Source organism: Oncorhynchus keta, chromosome 27 (assembly GCF_023373465.1).
Source record: "Oncorhynchus keta strain PuntledgeMale-10-30-2019 chromosome 27, Oket_V2, whole genome shotgun sequence".
NCBI classification, from domain to species: domain Eukaryota; kingdom Metazoa; phylum Chordata; class Actinopteri; order Salmoniformes; family Salmonidae; genus Oncorhynchus; species Oncorhynchus keta.
Window position 1 is genome coordinate 46,886,893 of NC_068447.1, and position 26,515 is coordinate 46,913,407.

Below are 26,515 nucleotides of genomic sequence, written 5' to 3' on the forward strand. Positions count from 1 at the left end.
GCAACAGCTCTGGTGGAGATTCCTGCAGTCAGCGTGCTACCTCAACTTCAGGCATCCGTGACATTGCATTGTCACAAAACTGCACATTTTAGAGTGACCCTTTCTTGTCCCCAGCACAAGGTTCACATGTGTAATGATCATGCTGTTTAAATCAGCTTCCTGATATGCCACACCTGTCAGGTGGATAGATTATCTTGTCAAAGGAGAAATACTCTTAACAGGGATGTCAACAAATTTGTGCACAACATTTGAGAGAAGTTTTTTGTGCATCTGGAAAATGTCTGGGATATTTTATTTCAGCTCATGAAACGTGTGATCAACACTTGACATGTGTTTTATATTTTTGTTCAGTATAAATAGGTGTTTTAGTTGGCAGGGATCTTTACTTTAACATTGTTCTTTGATGTATTTCTAATACCTTAGGACTTTTTCTAGGACCCCTTGTCCATCTGTTAGGCAGGAAATCAAAGCCTTTGCTTATTCCAATTTCTTTGGATGGAAACATGTCTACAGTACCAATCAAAAGTTTGGACACTTACTCATTCAAGGGTTTTTCTTTATTTTTACTATTTTCTACTAGAGGTCAACTGATTATGTTTCAACGGCGGTACCGATTTTAGTATATATATACATATATACACACATACACACACACTGTTCAAAAAAATAAAGGGAACACTTAAACAACACAATGTAACTCCAAGTCAATCACACTTCTGTGAAATCAAACTGTCCACTTAGAAAGCAACACTGATTGACAATAAATTTCAGTGTCCAGAGCATGGAGGCGTTACCAGGAGACAGGCCAGTACATCAGGAGACGTGGAGGAGGCCGCAGGAGGGCAACAACCCAGCAGCAGGACCGCTACCTCCGCCTTTGTGCAAGGAGGAGAAGGAGGAGCACTGTGAGAGCCCTGCAAAACGACATCCAGCAGGCCACAAATGTGCATGTGTCTCCTCAAACAGTCAGAATCAGATTCCATGAGGGTGGTATGAGGGCCCGACGTCCACAGGTGGGGGTTGTGCTTACAGCCCAACACCGTGCAGGACGTTTGGCATTTGCCAAAGAACACCAAGATTGGCAAATTCACCACTGGCTCTTCACAGATGAAAGCAGGTTCACACTGAGCACGTGACAGTCTGGAGGCGCAGTGGAGAACGTTCTGCTGCCTGCAACATCCTCCAGCATGACTGGTTTGGCGGTGGGTCAGTCATGGTTTGGGGTGGCATTTCTTTGGAGGGCCGCACAGCCATCCATGTGCTCGCCAGAGGTAGCCTGACTGCCATTAGGTACCGAGATGAGAACCTCAGACCCCTTGTGAGACCATATGCTGGTGTGGTTGGCCCTGGGTTCCTCCTAATGCAAGACAATGTTAGACTCATGTGGCTGGAGTGTGTCAGCAGTTCCTGCAAGAGGAAGGCATTGATGCTATGGACTGGCCCGCCCGTTCCCCAGACCTGAATCCAATTGAGCACATCTGGGACATCATGTCTCGCTCCATCCACCAACGCCACGTTGCACCACAGACTGTCCAGGAGTTGGCGGATGCTTTAGTCCAGGTCTGGGAGGAGATCCCTCAGGAGACCATCCGCCACCTCATCAGGAGCATGCCCAGGCGTTGTAGGGAGGTCATACAGGCACGGAGGCCACACACATTACTGAGCCTCATTTTGACTTGTTTTAAAGACATTACATCAAAGTTGGATCAGCCTGTAGTGTGGTTTTCCACTTTAATTTTGAGTGTGACTCCAAATCCAGGGGTTGATAAATTTGATTTCCATTGATCATTTTTGTGTGATTTTGTTGTCAGCACATTCATCTATGTAAAGAAAATAATATTTAATTCATTCAGATCTAGGATGTGTTATTTTAGTGTTCCCTTTATTTTTTTGAGTAGTGTGTGTGTGTGTGTGTATATATATGTATATGTGTCACGACTCCCACCGAAGTCGTTTCCTCTCCTTGTTCGGGCAGTGTTCGGCGGTCAGCGTCACTTGTCTTCTAGCCATCGTCAATCCACTTTTCATTTTCCATTTGTTTTGTCTCATTTTCCAACACACCTGGTTTCCATTTCCCATCATTAAGTGTTGTGTATTTAACCCTCTGTCCCCCCCCCCCCATGTCCTTGTGTGGAATTGTTTGTTTGTTTGTACGTGCTTGTGCACTGTTACTGGTGCGCGTTGGGTTTTGAACCCATGTAGGTTCTTTTTTTATTGCCGTTGGTTTTGAAATTAAACTGCTCCGGCTATTACCTATTTCTGCGTCTGACTTCACTGCCACCAGTTCCCTAACCCTTATAACATAAATGAAATCAATTTAGTCTCAAATAAATAATGAAACATGTTCAATTTGGTTTAAATAATGCAAAAAGTGTTTGAGAAGAAAGTATAAGTGAAATATGTGCCATGTAAAAAAGCTAACATTTAAGTTCCTTGCTCAGAACAAATGAAAGCTGGTGGTTCCTTTTAACGTGAGTCTTCAATATTCCCAGTTAAGAAGTTTTAGGTTTTATAGGACTATTTCTCTTTATACCATTTGTATTTCATATACCTTTTGACTATTGGATGTTCTTACAGGCACATTAGTATTGCCAGCCTAATCTCAGGAGTTGATAGGCTTGAAGTCATAAACAGCGCTGTGCTTCAAGCATTGCTAAGAGCTACTGTTTGAATGAATGCTTACGAGCCTGCTGATGCCTACCACCGCTCAGTCAGACTGCTCTATCAAATCATATACTTAATTATAATAAACACAGAAATACGAGCCTTTGGTCATTGATATGGTAAAATCCAGAAACTATCATTTCGGAAAAAAAACGTTTATTCTTTCAGTGAAATACAGAACCGTTAGGGTGGCAACCCTAAGTCTAAATATTGCTGTTACATTGCACAACCTTCAATATTATGTCATAATTATGCAAAATTCTGGCAAATTAATTACGGTTAGGTACGATTGTGCTTTTTTCGCAAATGTGCTTTTGTTATCATCAAGTTGAAGTAGGCTGTGATTCGATGATCAAAGCAGTGCCTGTTAATTGATTATATGCAACACAGAACAAGCTAATTAACCTAGTAATATCAACCATGTGTAGTTAACTAGTGATTATGGATTGATTGCTTTTTATAAGATAAGTTTAATGCTAGCTAGCAACTTACCTTAGCTCCTTGCAGCCACAAGGTCCTTTTGATGCTGCACTCGCGTACCAGGCCGTCTGCCATGCAGTCTCCTTGTGGATTGCAATGTAATTGGCATCCAAAAAGAGTGATTACAGATGGTTATGAAAACTCAAAATCGGCCCTAATTAAATCGGTCAACCTCTATTTTTCTACATTGTAGAATAATAGTGAAGACATCAAAACTATGAAATAACACTTATGGAATCATGTAGAAAACAAAGAAGTGTTAAATCAAAATAGATTTTTGATTCTTCAAAGTAGCCACCCGTTGCCTTTGACAGCTTTGCACACTTTTCAGCTTTCATTTGATATCCTATTCAACATGCTCTTATGAACTAAACGTTGGTGCTCATGGGTCTTTTTACATGGAAATTACCTAACATGCTACTGTATTCAATTTACAGCCATCCAAGTGCAGCCAATCCAGAAGAATGTAGGAGTCAATACAAGGTTTATGGAGGACATACCACACAGGGATGTGAACCGGTATAAACTTAAATTTTACTTTTAAGTAGCCCGTGGGGAACTATTCTAAATGAATTGGCTAACGACTTAGGCCACATGTCCTCCTAATCTATGAGCGACTGTTCAATTGAAAAGTGTCATGCAACTATGCTTAATTACTTTTGAACGGTCTCACTGTCTGGCCTGCTTGCGAAGCCCAATCGGTAGTAACCTATGATAAAAATATATATTTTCCCAGGTTAAACTCTGTCACGGTGTACATGGCGAGGAAGTATGTGGTCTATGAAGACTGCCTCCTTCCGTTGTTCAAGACTTGTCCAGTCTGTCGCGGCTCCTGCAACATCGACAAGTTCATCCAAGACACCCTGCTCACCATCAACCGGTTCTGCAACCACTGTGACCACCGGAGCCAATGGAAGAGCCAGCCCTTTAACCTCCCAGCTGAATACCTGTCCCCCTCAGCAGCCAAAGTATCAACTGGCACAACTGATGCTCCCACCGGCACTACTGGCATGTCAACTGGCACATCCACTGATGCTCAGACAGGCACCTCAACAGGCACCTTCAATAATCAGACCTTGAAGGTAGCCTTTATCATTTTTCACTGATCAATGTTTACACTGCATGAATGCAAATTCACACAAGCCATAAAAACAACCAACCTTTTAATGGGGAGGTGTTAGTCACGTAAACCAGGAACCACAATTGTCATCAGCTATGGCTATGATTCGTAAACTAAGTGAAATCAGGAAGTTGGCAGTATTTTTGTCCATAGTCAAAATAGTTTGAGATGCATCCGTAGAATATTACATATTTAGGGAGATTCTGTGGGGTGTTGATGTCCCTTTCTCATCTGCATTGTGTTTCCCTCTAGCCAATAGTTATGTGGAACTATTGGTATAAGAGCTCCAATTGTAAGTACATTGAAGATTTTACTGATTCGTTGTAGCGATTGCTCATTTTTGTTCATTGTCCTTGCAGACTGCGGAGAAAAGTGGTCTTCTGTTGGAGAGTAACGATGGTGATATCTGCAACAAAGGTCTGGAGGACATTCAAACCCTGGTGTTTGAGACGACTCTTTGTTTGGATGACGAAGTTCACGACGACAAAGCCATTAAGAAGAAACGTCAGTTATTAGAGGAGGAACAAAAAGAGGTGGGGGAGGAAGAAATGGAGGAAGAAATGGAGGGGGAGGAAGAAATGAAGGGGGAGGAAGAAATGGAGGAGGAGGAGAGCTCTGATAGGGAGTGGGAACCGGAGGTGGAGTTAGGTGAACTTCTAGCCTCAGATTCCGAAGGGGATTCCCCAGCGCTCTGCCCGGATTGCGGCACGTTCACCAAAGGCTCCAAGACTCACGTCTGCGAGCACGTGAAGCCGTTCGTCTGTCAGGACTGTGGCAAGCGGTTCGTTAACGAGGTCTCTCTTAACATTCACAGAAGAATCCACAAGCCAGGCTATGTGCACGAGTGCAAGTACTGCCTCAAGTCGCTCCAGAGCAGGCCGGAGAAACTAAGGCACGAGGAGAGCCACCCGCGTGTGGAAAAGCCCTACGAATGCCCCGACTGCCCCAAACGATTTAGCGACATTAAAGCCCGAGACGGCCACATTCAAGGTCACAGAGGGCCCACACAGCACATTTGTAACATCTGTAAAATGGAGTTCAACAAAAAACACATCCTGGAAAGACACATGCTAGTCCACAGCGGGGACAAGTCCTACACATGCCCCGAGTGTCAGCGCTCCTTCAACCAAGCGAGCCATCTCAAGTCCCACATGCGCCTCCACACGGGCGAGCGGCCGTACAAGTGCCAGCAATGTGACAAGTCCTTCAACCACAACGTGAGTCTGAAAAGCCACATCCAGCGCTACCACCCAGGCCTTTGCTACGGGACCAAGGAGAAGGAAGAGGGACAGGAGCTCATCTCAAACTCAGCGAGTCAGACTGAACAACAGGTAATGATAAAGGAGAGTGGAGAGCCAGAGACTGGGCAGAAGAGAGTGAAGAGGGCACTCAGGGCAGGAAGGAAGAGGAAACGACAGACCTTTGACCCTGAGGAGTTTGTGGAGAGTAAGAACAGTGACTCAGAATTCAACCCAGAAGTGGGGGAGAGCGGGAGCAACAGTGACTCTGACTTCAACCCAGAGGAAGAAGAGAGTGGGAGCAAAAGGAGGAGTACAGGTAGACCAATAGGCAGACCAAAAGGAAGACCAGGGACCAGCAGAAAGATCTATGCAGGAACTGTTGGTAAAGAGCTTGATGGATCGAATTTGAATGAACACAAATCTGCAACACAGTGGGAGCAGGAGGAAGAGAGGCAGAGCGACCCGGAGGTGGTGGGGGAGAGAGTGAGCAAAAGGAAAGCCACAAGCAGAGGAAGGGGGAGAGGCAGGGGAAGAGGCAGGGGAAGACCAAAAACCATTAGAGAGATGCATGAGGGAACTACTTGCGAAGAACTTGTTGGATCTAACCTGAATGAACAAGTACCACCAATAGAGACCGCTCTTTCTGAACTTTTAGAGAGTTGTTGGCCAATTCAAAATGTAGATGAGGCTTTTGACCCGATGCCAAATTAACTGTTAGAGTTGTCCAGTGTTTTCTGTTTTTCTATATTTTGTATACATTGAAGAAGAAACTTGCTGTTATGAAGGGACACAAATGTTCAGGGTTCAAGATTCCATTCTAAAGGTGGTTCAACAAGGAAACTACTGTGCCTCCTAAATGGTACCCTATTCCCTGTGTAGTGCACTACTTTGAGCCCTGGCCATCAGCCTGTCACCTGATTCCTAATGTTCAACATTTGTGTTCTAACAAACTTGACATAAGTTGATGTACAGATGATCAGTTATGATCATTTAAGACAATAGTTCAAGAACTACTACTGCAGACAATAGAAAGTGCCTCCTATCCTTAACCTTTAATCAAAGACTATCTTGGATTGCAATTTATATATTTTGCCGACAATTGTAAAACTTTTCAATATAGCATGTTTATTTGACTTGTATTATTAAATGTAAATGATATTACTGCTACCTTTTCCAAAATCGAGACACTCTTATACTAGGGCCGGCACAATGTAACCGACGGTTATTTTTCATTTTTTCAAGCCTTATTTTACCAGGTAAGTTGACTGATGAATGAGCCAACTGGAAGCTGGGGATGATTAGGTGACCATGATGGTATGAGGGCCAGATTGTGAATTTAGCCAGGACACATAATGGGATCTTTAGTGACCAGAGTCAGGACACCCGTTTAACGTCCCTTCCGGAATACGGCACCCTCCACAGGGCAATGTCGAGTGCGACCAGGACCAACCCTGCTTAGCTTCAGAGAAGCCAGCAGTGGCGTTTTTATATTTATATTCGTTTTTCCATTTTTATATGTTTTAGTGTTGGGGGCAGACAGTATGCGTGGAAGGCAGCAGCAATTTGGATGTTTGTTTTTTGGTATGTCACTTCTTTGACCTGAGGCCTGAGAGGCCCATCATAAGGTGATGGAAGGGTCATTGGTTAGTCATTCTATGTCCCTTTTGATTAGCTGAGGTGCAGGATCGAAAGTGAGCCGGTACGGTCCTTGAAGCAACATTTTTCTTATTAAATATATTTTTTTACCTGTTATTTAACGACACAAGTTAGTTAAGAACAAATTCTTATTTATAATTAGGGCCTCCCGGGGAACAGAGGTTTAACTGCCTTGTTCAGTGGTAGAGCGACAGATTTTTACCTTGTCAGCTCGGGGATTCGATCCAGCAACCTTTCGGTTACTGGCCCAACGCTCTAACCACCAGGCTACCTGCCGCCCCAAAATGCTGTTATGAAGGGCCTCAAACCAGGTTACAAGTGTCTCAATCGCCAAATCCCATTACACTTTCTGGTGTTTTTCTATTGGATGTCTTTTTTCTTTCATCAAGTGGCTGGTGTGCTGTTGGATGCTGGAATTATTTTAGAGGATGAACGTGCGCAGGTAGTGTACAACGCCATTGAAGTGACTTGTTTGACAATAAGATTAAAATGGTTTTGCTCACCGGTATGCCACATTAAAAAGGTAGTAGATTTTAAAAGTCAAGACAAATCTTTACTAATAGGAATTAAAACAGTGCACAGTAAAGGCTCTATCGTCTTCTGGATTTAAGGCGGCGCTAGTGTCAAACGCAAGTTAGTTTGCAATTTCGTCATTTAAAAAACTAGCGCACTGGCATTTTCCATCCCTAACATGCTGGCCACACCACTCGCGTTGCAAAATAAATGTACACATACATATTATTCAATCATTGCTCGCGCACTCCTGCGTAGCCAGGCGCTAAATTAGAACTTGGTTCTATTTGTGACACGCTGTAAGTCCCGCCTCTTCCATCTCCTCATTGGTTATTAGGAGCATATACCCACGTGGTTGATTGAAAGATGAATTGAGGGCCACACTCCAGTCCAGTTGATGTTGGTAATGCACCTTAAAGTAGGTTGCCAACCGCCATATAAAGTCCAAAGGATGAGAGATTACTAGAAACTAACTTGGTTTACCCTTTTATCTGTGGATGAATTGTCGGAGTAGAGGACCTTGTACATTTTATGTAAAATAACAACCCAATGTTTATATCCCAGGACAAATTAACAAGCAACAGCAAGCTATTAAGCTTAATTGCCATAAATGTTTAATGCTTTTCGACGTGTCCCCAAATTAGTATAGTTAGTTCAAAGTTTGTTTTGATATTTCAACCTGCGAGTTCTGATCATGTCTGGTGTGGGTGGACAAAATCAACATGCACGCTGTACATGCTGACCATACCACAAGCGTTGCAAAATAAATGTACACATACATGTTATTCAATCATTGCACCCTCACTGCTCGGGCACGTCTGCGTTGCCAGGTGCTAAAATGGAACTTGACTCTATTTGTGACGCTTGCACGTTCATTTTGATATTTCAACCTGAGTGTCCTTGATCGCGTCTGGTGTGGGTGGACAAAATCATCATGCGAGTGGTCTGGTCAGCATGTAACGCCAGGTTCAGAAATTTAACTGTTTTATAATCCGCACGCTTGCACTCAGATGGAAGGGGTGGAAATATTTTAGGTGTGTCCTTAAACATGCTCCGCAGCGCTGTTAGGGATATTTAAGACCAACCAAAAGCTGGTTTTAGCAGTAACGCAGTTGGTTATGGCATGAATGTTGACAGCGGAAACTCAGCAAATCCAGCCGTAACACACACTGCCCATATGAAAATGAATAGCCTAATGTGCTTTTGGTGCATGTATACTCGGTATTTAGAAACATGTTTTTTGGGGGGTAAAAACCAAGCACAGCCTCCCCTCTCAATTAAAGGCTTTTTTTTGTCCTGCCCAATGCAATAGCGTAGTCAAGACTGTCAATTAAGGGTTTGGCTCCTGAGACCGATTTGGAAATAACTCTTAATCACCAAAGCTATTAAAATATAAAGTTTGAGAGGAGTAAAACTGAGCTGACATGTTGGCTACGTGTCCATGCCCATAATGAAACGAGAGATGAGAACATTGGTGAATACCGGTGAACCGAGCTGACACATGTTGGCTACGTGTCCATGCCCATAATGAAACGAGAGATGAGAACATTGGTGAATACCGGTGAACCGAGCTGACACATGTTGGCTACGTGTCCATGCCCATAATGAAACGAGAGATGAGAACATTGGTGAATACCGGTGAACCGAGCTGACACATGTTGGCTACGTGTCCATGCCCGTAATGAAACGAGAGATGAGAACATTGGTGAATACCGGTGAACCGAGCTGACACATGTTGGCTACGTGTCCATGCCCGTAATGAAACGAGAGATGAGAACATTGGTGAATACCGGTGAACCGAGCTGACACGTGTTGGCTACGTGTCCATGCCCGTAATGAAACGAGAGATGAGAACATTGGTGAATACCGGTGAACCGAGCTGACACATGTTGGCTACGTGTCCATGCCCATAATGAAACGAGAGATGAGAACATTGGTGAATACCGGTGAACCGAGCTGACACATGTTGGCTACGTGTCCATGCCCATAATGAAACGAGAGATGAGAACATTGGTGAATACCGGTGAACCGAGCTGACACATGTTGGCTACGTGTCCATGCCCATAATGAAACGAGAGATGAGAACATTGGTGAATACCGGTGAACCGAGCTGACACATGTTGGCTACGTGTCCATGCCCATAATGAAACGAGAGATGAGAACATTGGTGAATACCGGTGAACCGAGCTGACACATGTTGGCTACGTGTCCATGCCCATAATGAAACGAGAGATGAGAACATTGGTGAATACCGGTGAACCTGGTATTTAGTTATCTGCAACAACTGCTTGTTTTCCATTTCATACGTTCAAAACCCTTCGGCCTACTATAACGAAGGCTGGTTCAACAGCATTGCCTGTCTTCTTATCTTGCTGATTTAATGACATCATTACATGTATTTATTGCTGTTTAAAAAGCAACTGCTTGTTTTTCCATTTCATTTGATTACAACCAACTTATTAGAATGATTCAACTTCCTGGTTAAGGCTGCAACGTCCATAGAGTGCATGCAATGGAACTTCTGGAGATGTGTGACTGCGATGTGAACTGTAAGATGGTTCCAAATGTGTTCAGAAAACAGGCCTATTTGGGAGCAGTAGAACAGTGAGTGGACATTCTTTCCCTTTAAATTGGATCTTTGTCCAGCTTCTGTGAAAAGTTTAGATATGCGTAAAATCCTCCATTATTTTAATATTACTACATGCCCACAGAGAGAAACTATGGTGCCTTCAAGTGTGACAATCACATTTATATATAAAGCCCTTTTTTTTTTTTTTAACAGATCATCTATATGGGACTTTCCAAATAGTGTGACCGAATCAAGTTAGCTACCTAGAAGTCTTTTTCCCTGTTAGCTAGTTAGTGATTGTGATGCACAAGCTAAGCTTTTTGAAACATGCCATTTCCTGGCAGCATTTACTCACCACATTCAGTAGTTTGAAAACCCCCAAAAAGCTTGAAAAACTTAGATTTTTGCTAAATATATTTATGATGATTTTTATTTTAGTTAGTTTCAGTATGGTATATTAATTATTTTATTTCAGTTTAAATGGTTTTTCATGATTCGTTTCAGTTGACTATAAAACCTTGGAAGTAAGGACGGCCAGGCATTTGTGCGGTTTAGTAAGTTTCTGCAAGGTGTTTTAACATGGGGGTTTTCAAACTTTTTAATGTCATGGACCCACAAATATTATGAGCCCCTGGGCAAGGACCCCTACTAAAATGTTTCATTTTCACAAGCTGACAATTATGTTCCTGAGAGCCGCTTGCGAGCTATGGAATTACTAACAATGATAACTTATATTTGACACATTATGCCATGAAGTTCTTCAGTTTTAAAGCAAATTTCCTGCTTTTCTTCACATTTTGCCATGGCTTATACCATGTTCATATGCTATCTGAGCATGGCCAGCTCTAGCCTTTTGGGTCCCTAAGTAAGTTTTCGTTGGAGGCCTTCCCACCAGAAATAATAATAGGTTTGGGGCCCGTGCCCTGAGGGGCCATCAGTAATGAGGCCCTGACTACCACTGGTTTACAGTGAGACAGGCAAGTGCAAAGGCTATTTGCATATTAATGGAAAATACGATTGTCATTGGGGTTGGATAGGAAAGATGGGAAGATTGATCAAGATTTGACCAAACATGTTCTGTAGGTATAATTAAATCAATATTTAATTTAGTGAAAAATTGGTAAATTATTCATTCTCTAACTTTTCCACAGACACACAGAAAGGTGCAGAAGAAGCACAGGCAACACCCTTTTTTGGGGGCTATTTAAACAGTTATTTGGCTGGCAAATTACCGGTTCAAAATCACATGACTGTCATAGCCCGATCACATACCTTACCATACAAACAGCTAAAAGAAAGACTGCAATATTGATATGATCATACACGGTGATCACTCCTACTCTGAGACGCTTTCTAAATAAGTGCCCCGAGCTCCTGCAGTGAAATGTTCAATCTGCAATGTAACTGAACATTTCATGTCCCCAACTGCCACTGACCTGCTCATGAAAGCCTGCTGGTGTACGTCTTGGGCTTTCCTGACATTCACAGTGGCCTGGACCCAGGTGTGTAGAGCTCTCCTCTTCGCTGCCCTTCTCTCACTCTCCACGTACTGACCCAGTAGCTGTCTCAGCTCACACATCCCTTTGGAGAAACCACACAGTGTTAGTTTCATCAGCTGCTGTACAATAATGATACAAAACACAGGATAAACTAAATTGACTGCACTTGGGGATTTAATGTAGCAATGCTAAGTTCTGTTCCAAGTGTATATTTTGCTTACATGAACTGTGTGACATGTTTGAAAAGTGGAGTTGCTTGTAAAACTATCCCCCCTTGTACAGTGACTGATACAACACACTCAGTGTTTCTCAACCCATTCCTGGGGGACACCCAGTGGTTACAGTTTTGTTATAGCCAAGCCCTAACAGAACAACTGATCAAGGTCTTGGTGGTTAGTGGGTCAGTTGACTCCGGTGTGTTAGGGCTGGGCTAGAACAAAAGTGTGCATTCACTATCTACCAGGAATCGACCAGGAAAAATGGGTGTATTCAGAGAAATGTAAACGCTTTTGTTGAAATAGAATGAAGAGCTGACAAGATTCTCTATTATATCTGACAGACATGAATTATTCCTAATACATTTCTATTTGAATGCTCTGGAACGTTAAATCCTCCTGAACAGGCCCCTGGATAACTAAGTGAGACCCACTGTGGGTATGATCTCTCCAGCGCTGCAGATTCTGTCTGGCCCCCAGCGCCAGTCTCTCCTGGCCTCTCCTGCGGAACTCAAGGCTGCGGGTGGCAGACCCCCTCCAGTGGGCCAGGGCTTGGCCAAGCAGCCTCTGGTGGAGGTGGGCCCGGGCTAGAGCGCTCATCTCCCTCTGGGAGTGGACACATTGCTCCCACGCCGTAAACACCCTACACAAACACGTAGGGAAGGGAAAGAAGGGATTTGGTACGGGTCAGGAGAAATCCTATGATAAGTAATGTGCACACATCCAATAAAATCCAGCATAGGAGAAGTGAAACTTAAACAAAATGCCCTTTGCGGTCAAAACGTTGCTAATGAAACTACAGGAGCATCTACAGCAGTGCCTGTATTTCTCTTCATCCCCTATACCTTTGAGAATGTTTTGTTTGTATATATATGTATATAAAAAATAAATAAAGGGAACACTTAAACAACACAATGTAACTCCTAAGTCGATCACACTTCTGTGAAATCAAACTGTCCACTTAGGAAGCAACACTGATTGACAATACATTTCACATGCTGTTGTGCAAATGGAATAGACAACAGGTGGAAATTATAGGCAATTAGCAAGACACCCCCAATAAAGGAGTGGTTCTGTAGGTGGGGACCACAGACCACTTCTCAGTTCCTATGCTTCCTGGCTGATGTTTTGGTCACTTTTGATTGCTGGCGGTGCTTTCACTCTAGTGGTAGCATGAGACGGAGTCTACAACCCACACAAGTGGCTCAGGTAGTGCAGCTCATCCAGGATGGGACATCAATGCGAGCTGTGGCAAGAAGGTTTGCTGTGTCTGTCAGCGTAGTGTCCAGAGCATGGAGGCGCTACCAGGAGACAGGCCAGTACATCAGGAGACGTGGAGGAGGCCGTAGGAGGGCAACAACTCAGCAGCAGGACCGCTACCTCCGCCTTTGTGCAAGGAGGAGCAGGAGGAGCACTGCCAAAGCCCTGCAAAATGACCTCCAGCAGGCCACAAATGTGCATGTGTCTGCTCAAACGGTCAGAAACAGACTCCATGAGGGCCCAACGTCCACAGGTGGGGGTCGTGCTTACAGCCCAACACCATGCAGGACATTTGGCGTTTGCCAGAGAACACCAAGATTGGCAGATGAAAGCAGGTTCACACTGAGCACATGTGACAGACGTGACAGAGTCTGGAGATGCAGTGGAGAACGTTCTGCTGCCTGCAACATCCTCCAGCATGACCGGTTTGGAGGTGGGTCGGTCACTCATGGTGTGGGGTGGCATGGCACTCATGGTGTGGGGTGGCATTTCTTTGGGGGCCGCACAGCCCTCCATGTGCTCGCCCGAGGTAGCCTGACTGCCATTAGGTACCGAAATGAGATCCTCAGACCCCTTGTGAGCCATATGCTGGTGCGGTTGGCCCTGGGTTCCTCCTAATGAAAGACAATGCTAGACCTCATGTGGCTGGAGTGTGTCAGTAGTTCCTGCAAGAGGAAGGCATTGATGCTATGGACTGGCCCGCCCGTTCCCCAGACCTGAATCCAATTGAGCACATCTGGGACATCATGTCTCGCTCCATCCACCAACGCCACGTTGCACCAGACTGTCCAGGAGTTGGAGGATGCTTTAGTCCAGGTCTGGGAGGAGATCCCTCAGGAGACCATCCGCCACCTCATCAGGAGCATGCCCAGGCGTTGTAGGGAGGTCATACAGGCACGTGGAGGCCACACACACTACTGAGCCTCATTTTGACTTGTTTTAAGGACATTACATCAAAGTTGGATCAGCCTGTAGTGTGGTTTTCCACTTTAATTTTGAGTGTGACTCCAAATCCAGACCTCCATGGGTTGATACATTTGATTTCCATTGATAATTTGTGTGATTTTGTTGTCAGCACATTCAACTATGTAAAGAAAAAAGTATTTAATAAGAATATTTAATTAATTCAGATCTAGGATGTGTTATTTTAGTGTTCCCTTTTTTGAGCAGTGTATATATATTCTCTGTCACACAACCTGGTGAGCGTGGTGTCTGTGTAGAAGGCTGTGACGGCCTGGCTTTGTCTGAGGCGTGCTGTCCAGAGGGTGAAGGTGCTGTGGGTCCTCTGTCTCTCTCCTCTCCTCCGCAGCCACACCGCCCTCTTCACCAGCTGGGCCCGGGCCTCCGGGTCTGGCCTTACTCTAATCAACGTCCGCTAAGAGAGAGAGAGGATGTCATTAACCCATAATACCATTAGCAGAAGGGCTACCCTTATTAAAAAATGTTTTTAGAAATTATTGGAGGATAAATCGATGTGAGTAAAATGTTCCAACATTTGTCTTTTCTTTTCCTAGCTGAGAAATGATTGGTTGTGTTTATGCTCACTAATGGTCTGCATTTTTGGATGTCACTGGACGAAGAAAAGTAAATTATGAAAATGTATATCTCACTCTAGCCCACTTTCTCTTCTCTCCCTTCTCCCCAAAGTGTACATTTTATCTACCTTAAAAAAATGATACTTGAAGGTATGGTTATATACCAGCATTGGATTGGTGTAAGCAATGACTGATGGGATTTCCATCATATTCCCTACACCAGTAAATTCCTTGAGGGTAGTGTACAAGTGCACACTTGGAGGAGAGGCAATTGTGCTTCGACTCCCTACCTTTTTCTCCCATGTTAAGAAGCAGCTCCTGAGGACTGCCGTGGTGTGGAAGTCCTCGGCCATCCTCTGCAGGGTGACCTTTGACCTTTGGTGAGCGACTACCCTTCTCCAGTGAGCCACAGAGAAAGTCAGAATTGCAGTTTCCTGTGTGAAGCAGGGAGTACGTGAGACAGGTGATCGAAAATACTGGCACACATGTTGACTTTCAGCCAATCCAAATCCACTTCCTATCCCTTCCAGTTGGTCCTAATCCCTTCGATGTTGGCAGATCTGTTAGATGGAAGCAATATGCCCTTCGTAAGGCAATCAAACCGGCAAAACATCAGTACAGAGACAAAGTGGAGTCGCAATTCAACGAGTCACAAGACGCAAGGACTCCAGACAATCACAGATTATAAAAAGGGGAAAACCAGCCACGTCGTGAACACTGACGCCTTGCTCCCGGACAAGCTAAACACCTTCTGTGAGGGGTAACGCCTTAGTGGGAGTTCTTAACTAATTAGTGACCTTAATTCATCAATCAAGTCCAGGGGAGAAGCGAAAACCCGCAGACACTCGGCCCTCTATGGAATGAGTTTGGCACTTGCCCTAGACCCACTACAACTTGAATACCGCTCTAACAGAGGGGGGGAATACTCATTTTCCACCATAATTTGCAAATAAATTCATAAAAAAATCCTACAATGTGATTTTCTAGATTTTTTTCTCCTCATTTTGTCTGTCATAGTTGAAGTGTACCTATGATGAAAATTACAGGCCTCATCTTTTTAAGTGGGAGAACTTACACAATTGGTGGCTGACTAAATACTTTTTTGCCCCACTGTACATATGAGATGAGTAATGTAGGGTATGTAAACATTATATTAAGTAGCATTGTTTAAAGTGGCTAGTGATATATTTTACATCAATTCCCATTATTAAAGTGGCTGGAGTTGAGTCAGTATGTTGGCAGCAGCCACTCAATGTTAGTGGTGGCTGTTTAACAGTCAGATGGCCTTGAGATAGAAGCTGTTTTTCAGTCTCTCGGTCCCTGCTTTAATGCACCTGAACTGACCTCGCCTTTTGGATGATAGCGGGGTGAACAGGCAGTGGCTCGGGTGGTTGTTGTCCTTGATGATCTTTATGGCCTTCCTGTGACATCGGGTGGTGTAGGTGTCCTGGAGGGCAGGTAGTTTGCCCCCGGTGATGCGTTGTGCAGACCTCACTACCCTCTGGAGAACCTTACGGTTGTGGGTGGAGCAGTTGCCGTACCAGGCGGTGATACAGCCCGACAGGATGCTCTCGATTGTGCATCTGTAGAAGTTTGTGAGTGCTTTTGGTGACAAGCCAAATTTCTTCAGCCTCCTGAGGTTGAAGAGGCGCTGCTGCGCCTTATTCACAACGCTGTCTGTGTGGGTGGACCAATTCAGTTTGTCCGTGATGTGCATGCCGAGGAACTTAAAACTTACTACCCTCTCCACTACTGTCCCATCGATGTGGATAGGGGTGCTCCTCTGCTGTTTCCTGAAGTCCAGAATCATGTGAGTGGACGGGGCGGTAGTCATTTAGCTTAGTAACCTTAGCTTTCTTGGGAACAGGGACAATGGTGGCCCTCTTGAAGCATGTGGGAACATCAGACTGGGATAAGGATTGATTGAATATGTCCGTAAACACACCAGCCAGCTGGTCTGCGCATGCTCTGAGGGCGCGGCTGGGGATGCCGTCTGGGCCTGCAGCCTTGCAAGGGTTAACACGTTTAAATGTTTTACTCACGTCGGCTGCAGTGAAGGAGAGTCCGCAGGTTTTGGTTGCAGGCCGTGTCAGTGGCACTGTATTGTCCTCAAAGCGGGCAAAAAAGTTATTTAGTCTGCCTGGGAGCAAGACATCCTGGTCCGAGACGGGGCTGGTTTTCTTTTTGTAATCAGTGATTGACTGTAGACCCTGCCACATACCTCTTGTGTCTGAGCCGTTGAATTGTGACTCTACTTTGTCTCTATACTGACGCTTAGCTTGTTTGATTGCCTTGCAGAGGGAATAGCTACGCTGATCGTGAACTTCAGGAGGGAGCATACCCCCATCCACAGACGGGCCCGCAGTGGAGAGGGTGAAAAGCTTAAGTTCCTCGGCGTGCACATCACGGACAACCTGAAATGGTCCATCCACACAGACAACAAGATTATCAAGAACTTCAGCCACCCGAGCCATGGCCTGTTCACCCTGATACCATCTAGAGGGCGGAGACGATATAGGTGCATCAAAGCTGGGACCGAGAGACTGAAAAACAGCTTATATCTCCAGACTGTTAAAAATTCACCACGAGCCTGCCTCCGCCCAGTACCCCTCTCTGAACTTTAGTCACTGTTACTATCCGGCTACCACCCGGTACTCAACCCTACATCTTAGAGACTGCTGCCCTATGTACATAGTCATCAAACACTGGTCACATTAATAATGTTTACATACCGTTTTACCCACTTCATATGTATATACTGTATTCTAATCAAGGCTCATCCTTTATAACTTCTGCTGTACACACCTTTCTATTCATATGCTGTCCATAATGTCAATATACACCATCATATACATTTATATTGCGGATCCTTGACATTGCTCGCTCTAATAATTCTATATTTCTTCATTCCTTTATTTTGGGGAATTTGTGTGTATTGTTTTGTTAAGTATTTGTATTTATTAAGGATCCCCATTACTCTTCCTGAGGTCCAGCAACATTAAGAGAGTTATATACAATTAAAAATATTACATTACATTTTTCACAACACATTAAGTGTGTTCCCTACTCTACTACCACATATCTACAATACAAAATCTGTTTGTACGTGTGTCTTATGTGTTGTGTAAGAGTGTGTCTGTGCCTGTGTGTGTCTCTTCGCAGTCCCCGCTGTTCAATAAGGTGTATTTTTATCTGTTTTTTAAATCTGATTATACTGCTGCATCAGTTACCTAATGTGGAATAGAGTTCCATGGCTCTATGTAGTACTGTGCACCTCCCATAGTCTGTTCTGGACTTGGTGACAGTGAAGAGACCTCTTGTGGCATGTCTTGTGGGGTATGCATGGGTGTCCGAGCTGTGTGCTAGTAGTTTAGACAGACAGCTTGGTGCATTCAACATGTCAATACTTTTTACAAAAACAAGTAGTGATGAAGTCCATCTCTCCTCCACTTTGAGCCATGAGAGATTGACATGAATATTGTTAACATTAGCTCTCGTGTTCATTTCAGGGCCAGCCGTGCTGACCTGTTCTAAGACAGTTGTAATTTTCCGAGGACCCTCTGTGGCACCTGACTACACAACTGAACAGTAGTCCTTTCCCTACAAGCATGCTGAAAGTTGGTTGTCAATTTGTTTACAGTAAAATAGCATTGTGGCGGCAGGGTAGCCTAGTGGTTAGAGTGATGGACTAGTAACCGAAAGGTTGCAAGTTCAAATCCCCGAGCTGAACAAGGTACAAATCTGTCGTTCTGCCCCTGAACAGGCAGTTAACCCACTGTTCCTAGGCCGTCATTGAAAATAAGAATTTGTTCTTAACTGACTTGCCTAGTTAAATAAAGGTAAAATAAAAAATTAAAAAATAAATAAATTGTAACTGGTGAAACACAATTTTTCCCCCCAAACTTTATTAATTGTTGGTAAAAGGATGATTGGTTGGCTATTTGAGCCAGTAAAGGGGGCTTTACTGTTCTTGGGTATCGGAATTACTTTAGCTTCCCTCTAGGCCTGAGGGCACACACTTTCTTGTAGGTTTAGATTGAAGATATGGCAAATAGGAGCGGCAATATCATCCAATATTATCCTCAGTCATTTTCCATCCAGGTTGTCAGACCCGGTTGGCTTGTCATTGTTGATAGACAATTTTTTTCACCTCTTCCACAGTTTATAGAATTAAAAATTACAATACCAGTCTTTCATAATTTATACTTGGATGTGAAGTGTCACCGTTTGTTGCTGGCATGTCATGCATAAGTTTGCTAATCTTTCCAATGAACAAAAATCATAAAAGTAATTGGCAATATCAGTGTGTTTTGTGATGAATGAGCCATCCGATTCAATGAATGATGGAGCTGAGTGTACCTTTTTTGCACAAAATATAAGGTGCACAAAACCTTTCAACTATCATTCATATTCGTTTCATATTATACTTTCTTCTTTTTATTCAGTTTAGTCACAGGATTGTTCAATTTGCAGTATGTTCGCTAATCGGTTGAGCAGCCAGACTTATTTGCCATTCCTTTAGCTTTATCCCTCTCAACCATACCATTTTTCAATTCCTCATCCATCCACGGGGATTCATGTTTTTACAGTAATTTTCTTAATGGGTGCGTGCTTATTAGTAACTGGAATAAGTCATTTCATAAATGTGTCAAGTGCAGCGTCTGGTTGCTCCTCATAACACACCACTGACCAACACATATTCTTTACATCATCAACATAACAATCACTACAAAACGTATTGTATGACCTCTTATTCACTATATTAGGCCCAGCCTTTGGAACTTTAGTTTTCCTAGATATTGCTATTATATTGTGATCACTACATCCTATGGATTTGGATACTGCTTTAAAGCAAATTTCTTCAGCATTAGTAAACATGTGATCAATACCTGTTGATGATTTAATTCCTGTGCTGTTTGTAACTACCCAGGTAGGTTGACTGATAACCTGAATCAGGTTGCAGGCACTGGTTACAGTTTGAAGTTTTCCCGAGTGGGCAGCCTGGTGATAGCCAGTCAATATTTAAATCACCCAGAAAATAGACCTCTGTTTATCACATACATTATCAAACATTTCACACATGTTATCCAAGATACTGACTGTTAGTACTTGGTGGTCTATAGCAGCTTCCCACAAGAATGGGCTTTTAATTGAGGCAAAACCTGTAGCCATATTACATCAACAATACTTAACATTAGATCCTCTCTAGGATTTACAGGAATGTGGTTCTGAATATAAACAGCAACACCATTGGCATTTCTGTCTTTTCTGTAGATGTTATCATGTATTGCTACCACTGTATCAAAGTTATTATCGAAGTCAGTTTCAGAGATAGAATATGAATGTCACCTGTTTACTAGCAAGTTTTATTGATTTCTTGAACCTTGTTTCTTAACGTGAGCTATTTTTGATCACTTTTCTGGGATGCTTGCTTGTTTTCATTGCTTTACTGGGAAGCTTAGCAGAACATAACATGCTCATGTTATTTATGTTATTGCAGGGTGAGCTGCACACAGCTACAATGCTAACAGTATAACTCTGGTTCATATGCACATGATTAATGCATACAATAGCTGTAGGATCAGCAGAGGCAGTTAGAGGGACATGAACTAGGTTACTCACACTTACATTGTGTCTACCATTGCCCCAGGGATGTACATTTTCTGAAGCATTATGGACAACTCAGCGACACAATGGTAGGCATTAACTGAGCTGGGCTTGGGTCATTGTCTCAACGTAGCCTTATAGGTATTACTGCACTGTTGGAGCTAGTAACATAAGCAATTTGATACACCCGCAACAAAAAAGATGTGTACGCCACCAATTCAATTTGATTTGAATATGAAGGAAGCTCCACCACTACACCCCTTATGCTGGGTGGACACTACACCCCTTATCCTGGGTGGACACTACAACCCTTATGCTGGGTGGACACTACACCCCTTATGCTGGGTGGACACTACAACCCTTATGCTGGGTGGACACTACAACCCTTATGCTGGGTGGACACTACAACCCTTATCCTGGGTGGACACTACACCCCTTATGCTGGGTGGACACTACAACCCTTATCCTGGGTGGACACTACACCCCTTATCCTGGGTGGACACTACAACCCTTATCCTGGGTGGACACTACAACCCTTATCCTGGGTGGACACTACAACCCTTATCCTGAGTGGACACTACAACCCTTATCCTGGGTGGACACTACAACCCTTATCCTATGTGGACACTACAACCCTTATCCTGGGTGGACACTACAACCCTTATCCTATGTGGACACTACAACCCTTATCCTGGGTGGACACTACAACCCTTATCCTGGGTGGACACTACAACCCTTATCCTGGGTGGACACTACAACCCTTATCCTGGGTGGACACTACAACCCTTATCCTGGGTGGACACTACACCCCTTATCCTGGGTGGACACTACAACCCTTATCCTGGGTGGACACTACAACCCTTATCCTGGGTGGACACTACAACCCTTATCCTATGTGGACACTACAACCCTTATCCTATGTGGACACTACAACCCTTATCCTGGGTGGACACTACAACCCTTATCCTATGTGGACACTACAACCCTTATCCTGGGTGGACACTACAACCCTTATCCTTATACACGACTTTCAAAATCTTAACATCGCTGAGCCTCTCACATTAAACAACCATCTTTCCTCTACTTTTTTGTCTTGCCAACGTAGTGGTGCACAACCTAAACGATGCGGCACAGACGGGGGGGACGTCACACACAAGATTCTTCACTTGGCCGTGATCATTCTCGATACCACCACGTGAAAACAATTATGTGATTAGATTGTGTAGCTAGAACGAGCTGTGGCTCAAAGCAGCCTCATGAAACATTTTCAGTCAGACATTCACGCTTGCCATACAGACTTGAAATACCTAGCCAATAAATGTTCAATTGAATAGCATTGCTTGGGTACTTCAGAGCTGTAACGATTTGATGCTTTGATTAAAGGCAATTACAAATGCATACTAGTAGGCAAGTAGTAGACATCGCTCCTGCTCAAGAGTCTACACATTCTGCGTGATGCGAAACAACGCCATTGGCGATTGCAGATCACCATTCTCAAAGCTTGTCGTTGCACATCTCACACTACAAGAGCATTGGAGATTTTGTGCCGATAAAATCAAACATTTTTTTTAAATATCATGATGTCTGGGACGGCTCGTCGGTGACGGCCTCCCTGGTAGAATAAGGCTTAATAATAATTCTATAATACTGACCATCTGTATGGCTGCGGTGCTGAGGCTCTGGGTGTGTCTCCTCCACAGGCTGAGGGCGGTGCCAAGCATGGCCCGTCTGCGGACATCTGCCATCAGGCCCATGAGGCGTCGCTGCTCCCTGCCGACCCTGACATAGTCCCTCCACTGAGAGAAGGCCACACTGAGGGAGGGACGTAGCATCCGGCCCACCACACTCCCCATGACACCCTGACAAAGAGAGATGGGAGGTAAGGGGTGTAGAGAGAAGATGGATATTCTTTTAAACTTTTGGCATTATTGTATGTTTTGATAAAGGATGCAAGAGTGTGTGGAGATTATACAAATGCAGGATGAAAAACCTTTAATCTGGGTGAGCTCTTGTGATCTGGGAGACTTTGATGCGTGAGGCAGAAGGTTTGGTCACCCTCTGCAAAATCAACATGGTTCTCGACCTGGAAGCTTTGTGGAGAAGAGAGCAAAAGGCCTTGAAGCAGGGTTACACAATGTTTGTATCAGTCATACTCTAACACTCACCACCTCCCTTTCAAACAGTATGTGTGTGTATATTCAACAGACTGACCAGGTCTTGCGACTTTCCAATGGGGATGAGGCCAGTAGGGGGCGTCCTCTGTCCATCTGTGCTGAAGAGGAGCTGTTTGACCAATCGCTGAGCTCCGTGCTGATGTTATGCTCTGCCACAGCAAGCTTCAGGGAGAGGGGAGAGGTGCTGCCGAACCCAGAGGAAGAGGATTCCAGCGCTGCCAGCCTAGTCCTGAACCTGTGCACCTTGCAGGCCTGGGAATCCCACGCCAGCTCGTGCCAACGCTGCAGCGCCAATCTCACCTGCTCCCTCGCCCGGGCCACACAGTACAGTCTGAGACAGGTGGGGAGTGAGAGGGATGGAAAGATTGAAGTGGAGACAGAGCAGTTTAAATATACTCCAAAGCAAGTAAGTGAAAAGGGGGGGGGGAAAGAGGCCAAGACGAGAGAGCAGCAGTGTGGTGATAGCTACCTGGCTAGCTGGAGCTTGCTCTTCTCCCTCCTCCAGGAGTGAAGGCTTGTCTGGAGCTGCAGGTTGTCACACAACTCCTCCAATGTGATGAGCCTGGCACCACCATACAACCTTGGCGTCACCACCTCACTCGGCCTCATATTCCCTACAACATGTGAGATTGAGCACACACTTGCACTTTAACAGCCATGGCATTCATGAAGAACTGCCGGGCGTACAGGCTTTTGCTGCAGTCCTGCTCTGGAGCTTAAAGCCTGTACACCCAGTAGCTCGCCGAGCACTGAGGGTTTGCCTTCCCTGGAGGATTTATGGGAAAGAAGAAGTGAATGACAGAACGTTTCATTGAAGTTAAGACGCCAGGCCAACCTGTCAGTGTCCCTAGGGTCGACGCCTGTGTCCTCCTCCTCTCCAGCAGGTGTGTGAGGAGGCGTGTGTGTCGGGACCGTAGCGCTGTGGCTCTCCTCCAGCTCTGCAGGGTGTGTGCGGCCATCCGGTCATTCCTCTCGCTGCAGTAACACACGCATGCCGCCCTGCGCTCGGCCACACCCCGCCAGCCACGCAGGATGCTGAGATGGGGTCAAACAATGTTGATCAATGTTAAACTCAGAAGGCACACTCAAAACTAACTGGAGCACACTTGAGTCAAAATGAAAACATTTCAAATTATATCATTTGTCTATTTATCTGTGCTCTATAGACTAACTGTGAGAGCTGTGCCCGTTGCCTTCTCTCCTGTATCTCTAGGGCCCCTCTCCTGACCAGGACTCTGCGGTTCCAGGATGTAAACGCCTCCTGCAGCCTCCTCCACTCCAGCAGGTCGTGCCACCTCTGCACCAGTCTGTGCCCGCAGTCTGCCCGGGCAAACTCCTGGTGCCACCTCCCAAAGGCCACTGGTGAGAGGAGATGAGGCCAAAAGACATTCATCATCCCAATGACTCTAATAGACACTTCATTGGCCCATAACTTCATGGCCCATAATTGTGTCACTTCTGTGCAAGCCAGTGCATGCTAGCGCCAGACAGGTTTGAAACCCAAAGACTCAACGAGGAAAACAGACCGACAGCTCTGGCACTACTAGCTAGCACATATCAAAAGGAACGATTTAATGTGTGAATGCCAGCTGTTTAGCACAGGGGTTTCCAAACCTTTTTTGCACACAACCCCAAATTGACACTAGAAAATGCAGGGGACACCACTTGGAAAAATTATATTCCCCAGTTAACACTGTGTTCATATTCACTCAATTTTAGGTCCCGAAGGCTGTCCCAACACAATGACATGAAAGCTCATTCTAATAGGGTAAAAGGTCATTAGTAGACACTAACACGTTGTATTCTATACCCATTTGAAGATAAAAACAAGTTTCTCAGAAGGTTTCTATTTCAGGGGACCTGACCCCATGTTCTGGAACCACTGGTCTAGCAGGAGAAGATAATCGGCATGTTGTAGAGGTAGAGGGAGGCACTATGCCAGTCAGTGTGAGAGTTGGGACTTGGATATATACAAGGCTGTCATGTGTTTGTTTGAAGTCAGGGTATGACTTAAGAGGAGGGCTCACTGGCACACACACACCACTTGCCTGCTAAAATTTGTCTGGAGAGCACCTGTTCGGCCTCGACACACACGCGCTGCAACCGGGCTCCGTGTGTGTGCTCGCGCCAGCGCCGGGCAACCCTCCTGTGTGCGTGTGTGTGTGGTAGTCATATGGAGACAGACCGACAGAGAGAGAGGGAGGGAGAAAGAAAGCAGGAGGGAGGGAGAGATGAGATAATTATTCTTGGATCTGTACAGTGTGTGTTAATATTGTTGAGTTTGAGGTATTCAAATGTCAATCCTATACATAGAAGGATAGGATCAATGACTGAACAAAAATATCAATGCCACATGTAAAGTGTTGGTCCCATGTTTCATGAGCTGAAATTAGAGATCCCAGAAAAAGCTTATTTCTCTCAAAGTTTGTGCACAAATTTGTTTACATCCATGATAGTGAGCATTTCTCCCTTGCCAATATAATTAATTCACCTGACAGGTGTGGCATAAGAAGTTGATTAAACAGCATGATCATAAAAGGCCACTAAAATATCCAGTTGTCACACATGTCTCAAGTTGAGGGAGCGTGCAATTGGTATGCTGATTGCAGGAATGTCAACCAGAGCTGTTGGCAGAGAATTGAATGTTCATTTCTTTACCACAAGCCACCTCCAATGTTGTTTTAAAGAATTTGGCAGTACGTCCAATCAGCCTGACAACCGCAGACCATGTATACCAACGCCAGTCCAGGACCTCTACATCTGGGTTCTTCACCTACGGGATTGTCTGAGACCAGCCCCCCGGACAGCTGATGAAACTGAGGATTATTTATGTCTGTAATAAAGCCCTTTTGTGGGGAAAAACTCATTCTGATTGGCTGGGCCTGGCTCCACAGTGGGTGGGCCTGGCTCCCCAGAGGGTGGGCCTATGTCCTCCTAGGCCCACACACGGCTGCGCCCCTGCCCAGTGCTGTGAAATCCATAGATGAGAATTTATTTCAATTGACTGATGTCCTTATATGAAATGTAACTCAGTGAAATCATGAATTATTGCATTTATATTTTTGTTCAGTATATCAGTTGAGGACATAAACTGAAAGATCCTCATAGAATGTTAATGGGCCATTTCCATTTGAAAATAAACTGAATTTCAGTTTGTCTCCTGGTCCATTCTAGCAAGGCAATTTAGTGACTACAAGACCATCACAACTGTAACATAACCCTATGGCCATCACTATTTGGCCGCACTAGTAGGGTTATCACCTGACGATGCATTGCAGCCTATCCCTCTGTCGTCTTCTCTGCTCTGCTCTCTCTAGCCACAGCAGAAGGCTGTGATGCAGTAGGCTCCTCCTGTGGAAGCCAGCACTCTGATTGGCCCTAGCAGATCGCTCCTCCTCCCTCTGTGTGGCCCGGGCCGCCCACACGCTCCAGGCTGCAGCTAGGCAGGACGCCCTGTGTAAGAGCAGGGGTGTGTTCAATTTAACGGAATGTTCTTATTGTTGCAGGTAGAAATGTAATGTGTAGAGCTGACATGACTCACAGTTTTACTTGACAAACACTCATACCTGATCTACACAAAATATTTCTACATGAACATTGTATCCTCCTGAACAGACAACAACACTAGGCTAAACTCAGAGAAGATGACCACACATGGCCATGGGATTGAAGTTGGAATATATACAACTGAAGAGTTAAATATAACTGTATCCCCTCAGGGCTCTATTAAAATCAGATCCAATTAGCCAACATCTACATAGCGGTTGTTTTGGTTTCTGAGGTGGAACTGCGTTAGAGCTGTCAAATCCACAAGCGGCTCCTGGCATTATACCTAAAGCGGGCATTGCCATTGGCTGCACAGAGTGGCATTAAGAGAGATCCCATGCAGCCATGTTTACAAGTTTGATCTGATTGAATCAAGGCCTAACATGCTGACTAGACCTGGCGTGTGCGCGTCCACCATCGTGTGCATGTAGATTTT

At 44.7% G+C, this 26,515-nt stretch overlaps 2 protein-coding genes across 9 annotated transcripts in view; one reads left to right on the top strand and one right to left on the bottom strand.

Annotated features, from left to right (window-relative positions):
* Nucleotides 1-6,666, top strand: part of LOC118360212 (zinc finger protein 345-like) — a 30,762-nt gene extending 24,096 nt beyond the window's left edge. For all 5 annotated transcript variants that reach the window (XM_035739469.1, XM_035739473.2, XM_035739470.1 and 2 more), the window contains 3 exons: nt 3,582-3,663; nt 3,881-4,226; nt 4,624-6,666. In XM_035739469.1, the coding sequence (XP_035595362.1) occupies nt 3,582-3,663; nt 3,881-4,226; nt 4,624-6,216 (2,021 nt within the window). In that variant the 3' untranslated portion in view covers nt 6,217-6,666. The remainder of the gene's footprint in view (nt 1-3,581; nt 3,664-3,880; nt 4,227-4,623) is intronic.
* LOC118360211 (uncharacterized) overlaps nt 1-26,515 on the bottom strand; it is an 81,076-nt gene that overhangs the window by 46,839 nt on the left and 7,722 nt on the right. For all 4 annotated transcript variants that reach the window (XM_035739464.2, XM_052482556.1, XM_052482557.1 and 1 more), the window contains 12 exons: nt 25,795-25,986; nt 24,582-24,679; nt 23,706-23,892; nt 23,369-23,568; nt 23,003-23,147; nt 22,571-22,864; nt 22,350-22,449; nt 22,012-22,218; nt 15,043-15,186; nt 14,414-14,592; nt 12,392-12,600; nt 11,680-11,824 (listed from right to left, as the gene is read on the bottom strand). In XM_035739464.2, coding sequence (XP_035595357.1) covers nt 11,680-11,824; nt 12,392-12,600; nt 14,414-14,592; nt 15,043-15,186; nt 22,012-22,218; nt 22,350-22,449; nt 22,571-22,864; nt 23,003-23,147; nt 23,369-23,568; nt 23,706-23,892; nt 24,582-24,679; nt 25,795-25,986 — 2,100 coding nt within the window. The remainder of the gene's footprint in view (nt 1-11,679; nt 11,825-12,391; nt 12,601-14,413; nt 14,593-15,042; nt 15,187-22,011; nt 22,219-22,349; nt 22,450-22,570; nt 22,865-23,002; nt 23,148-23,368; nt 23,569-23,705; nt 23,893-24,581; nt 24,680-25,794; nt 25,987-26,515) is intronic.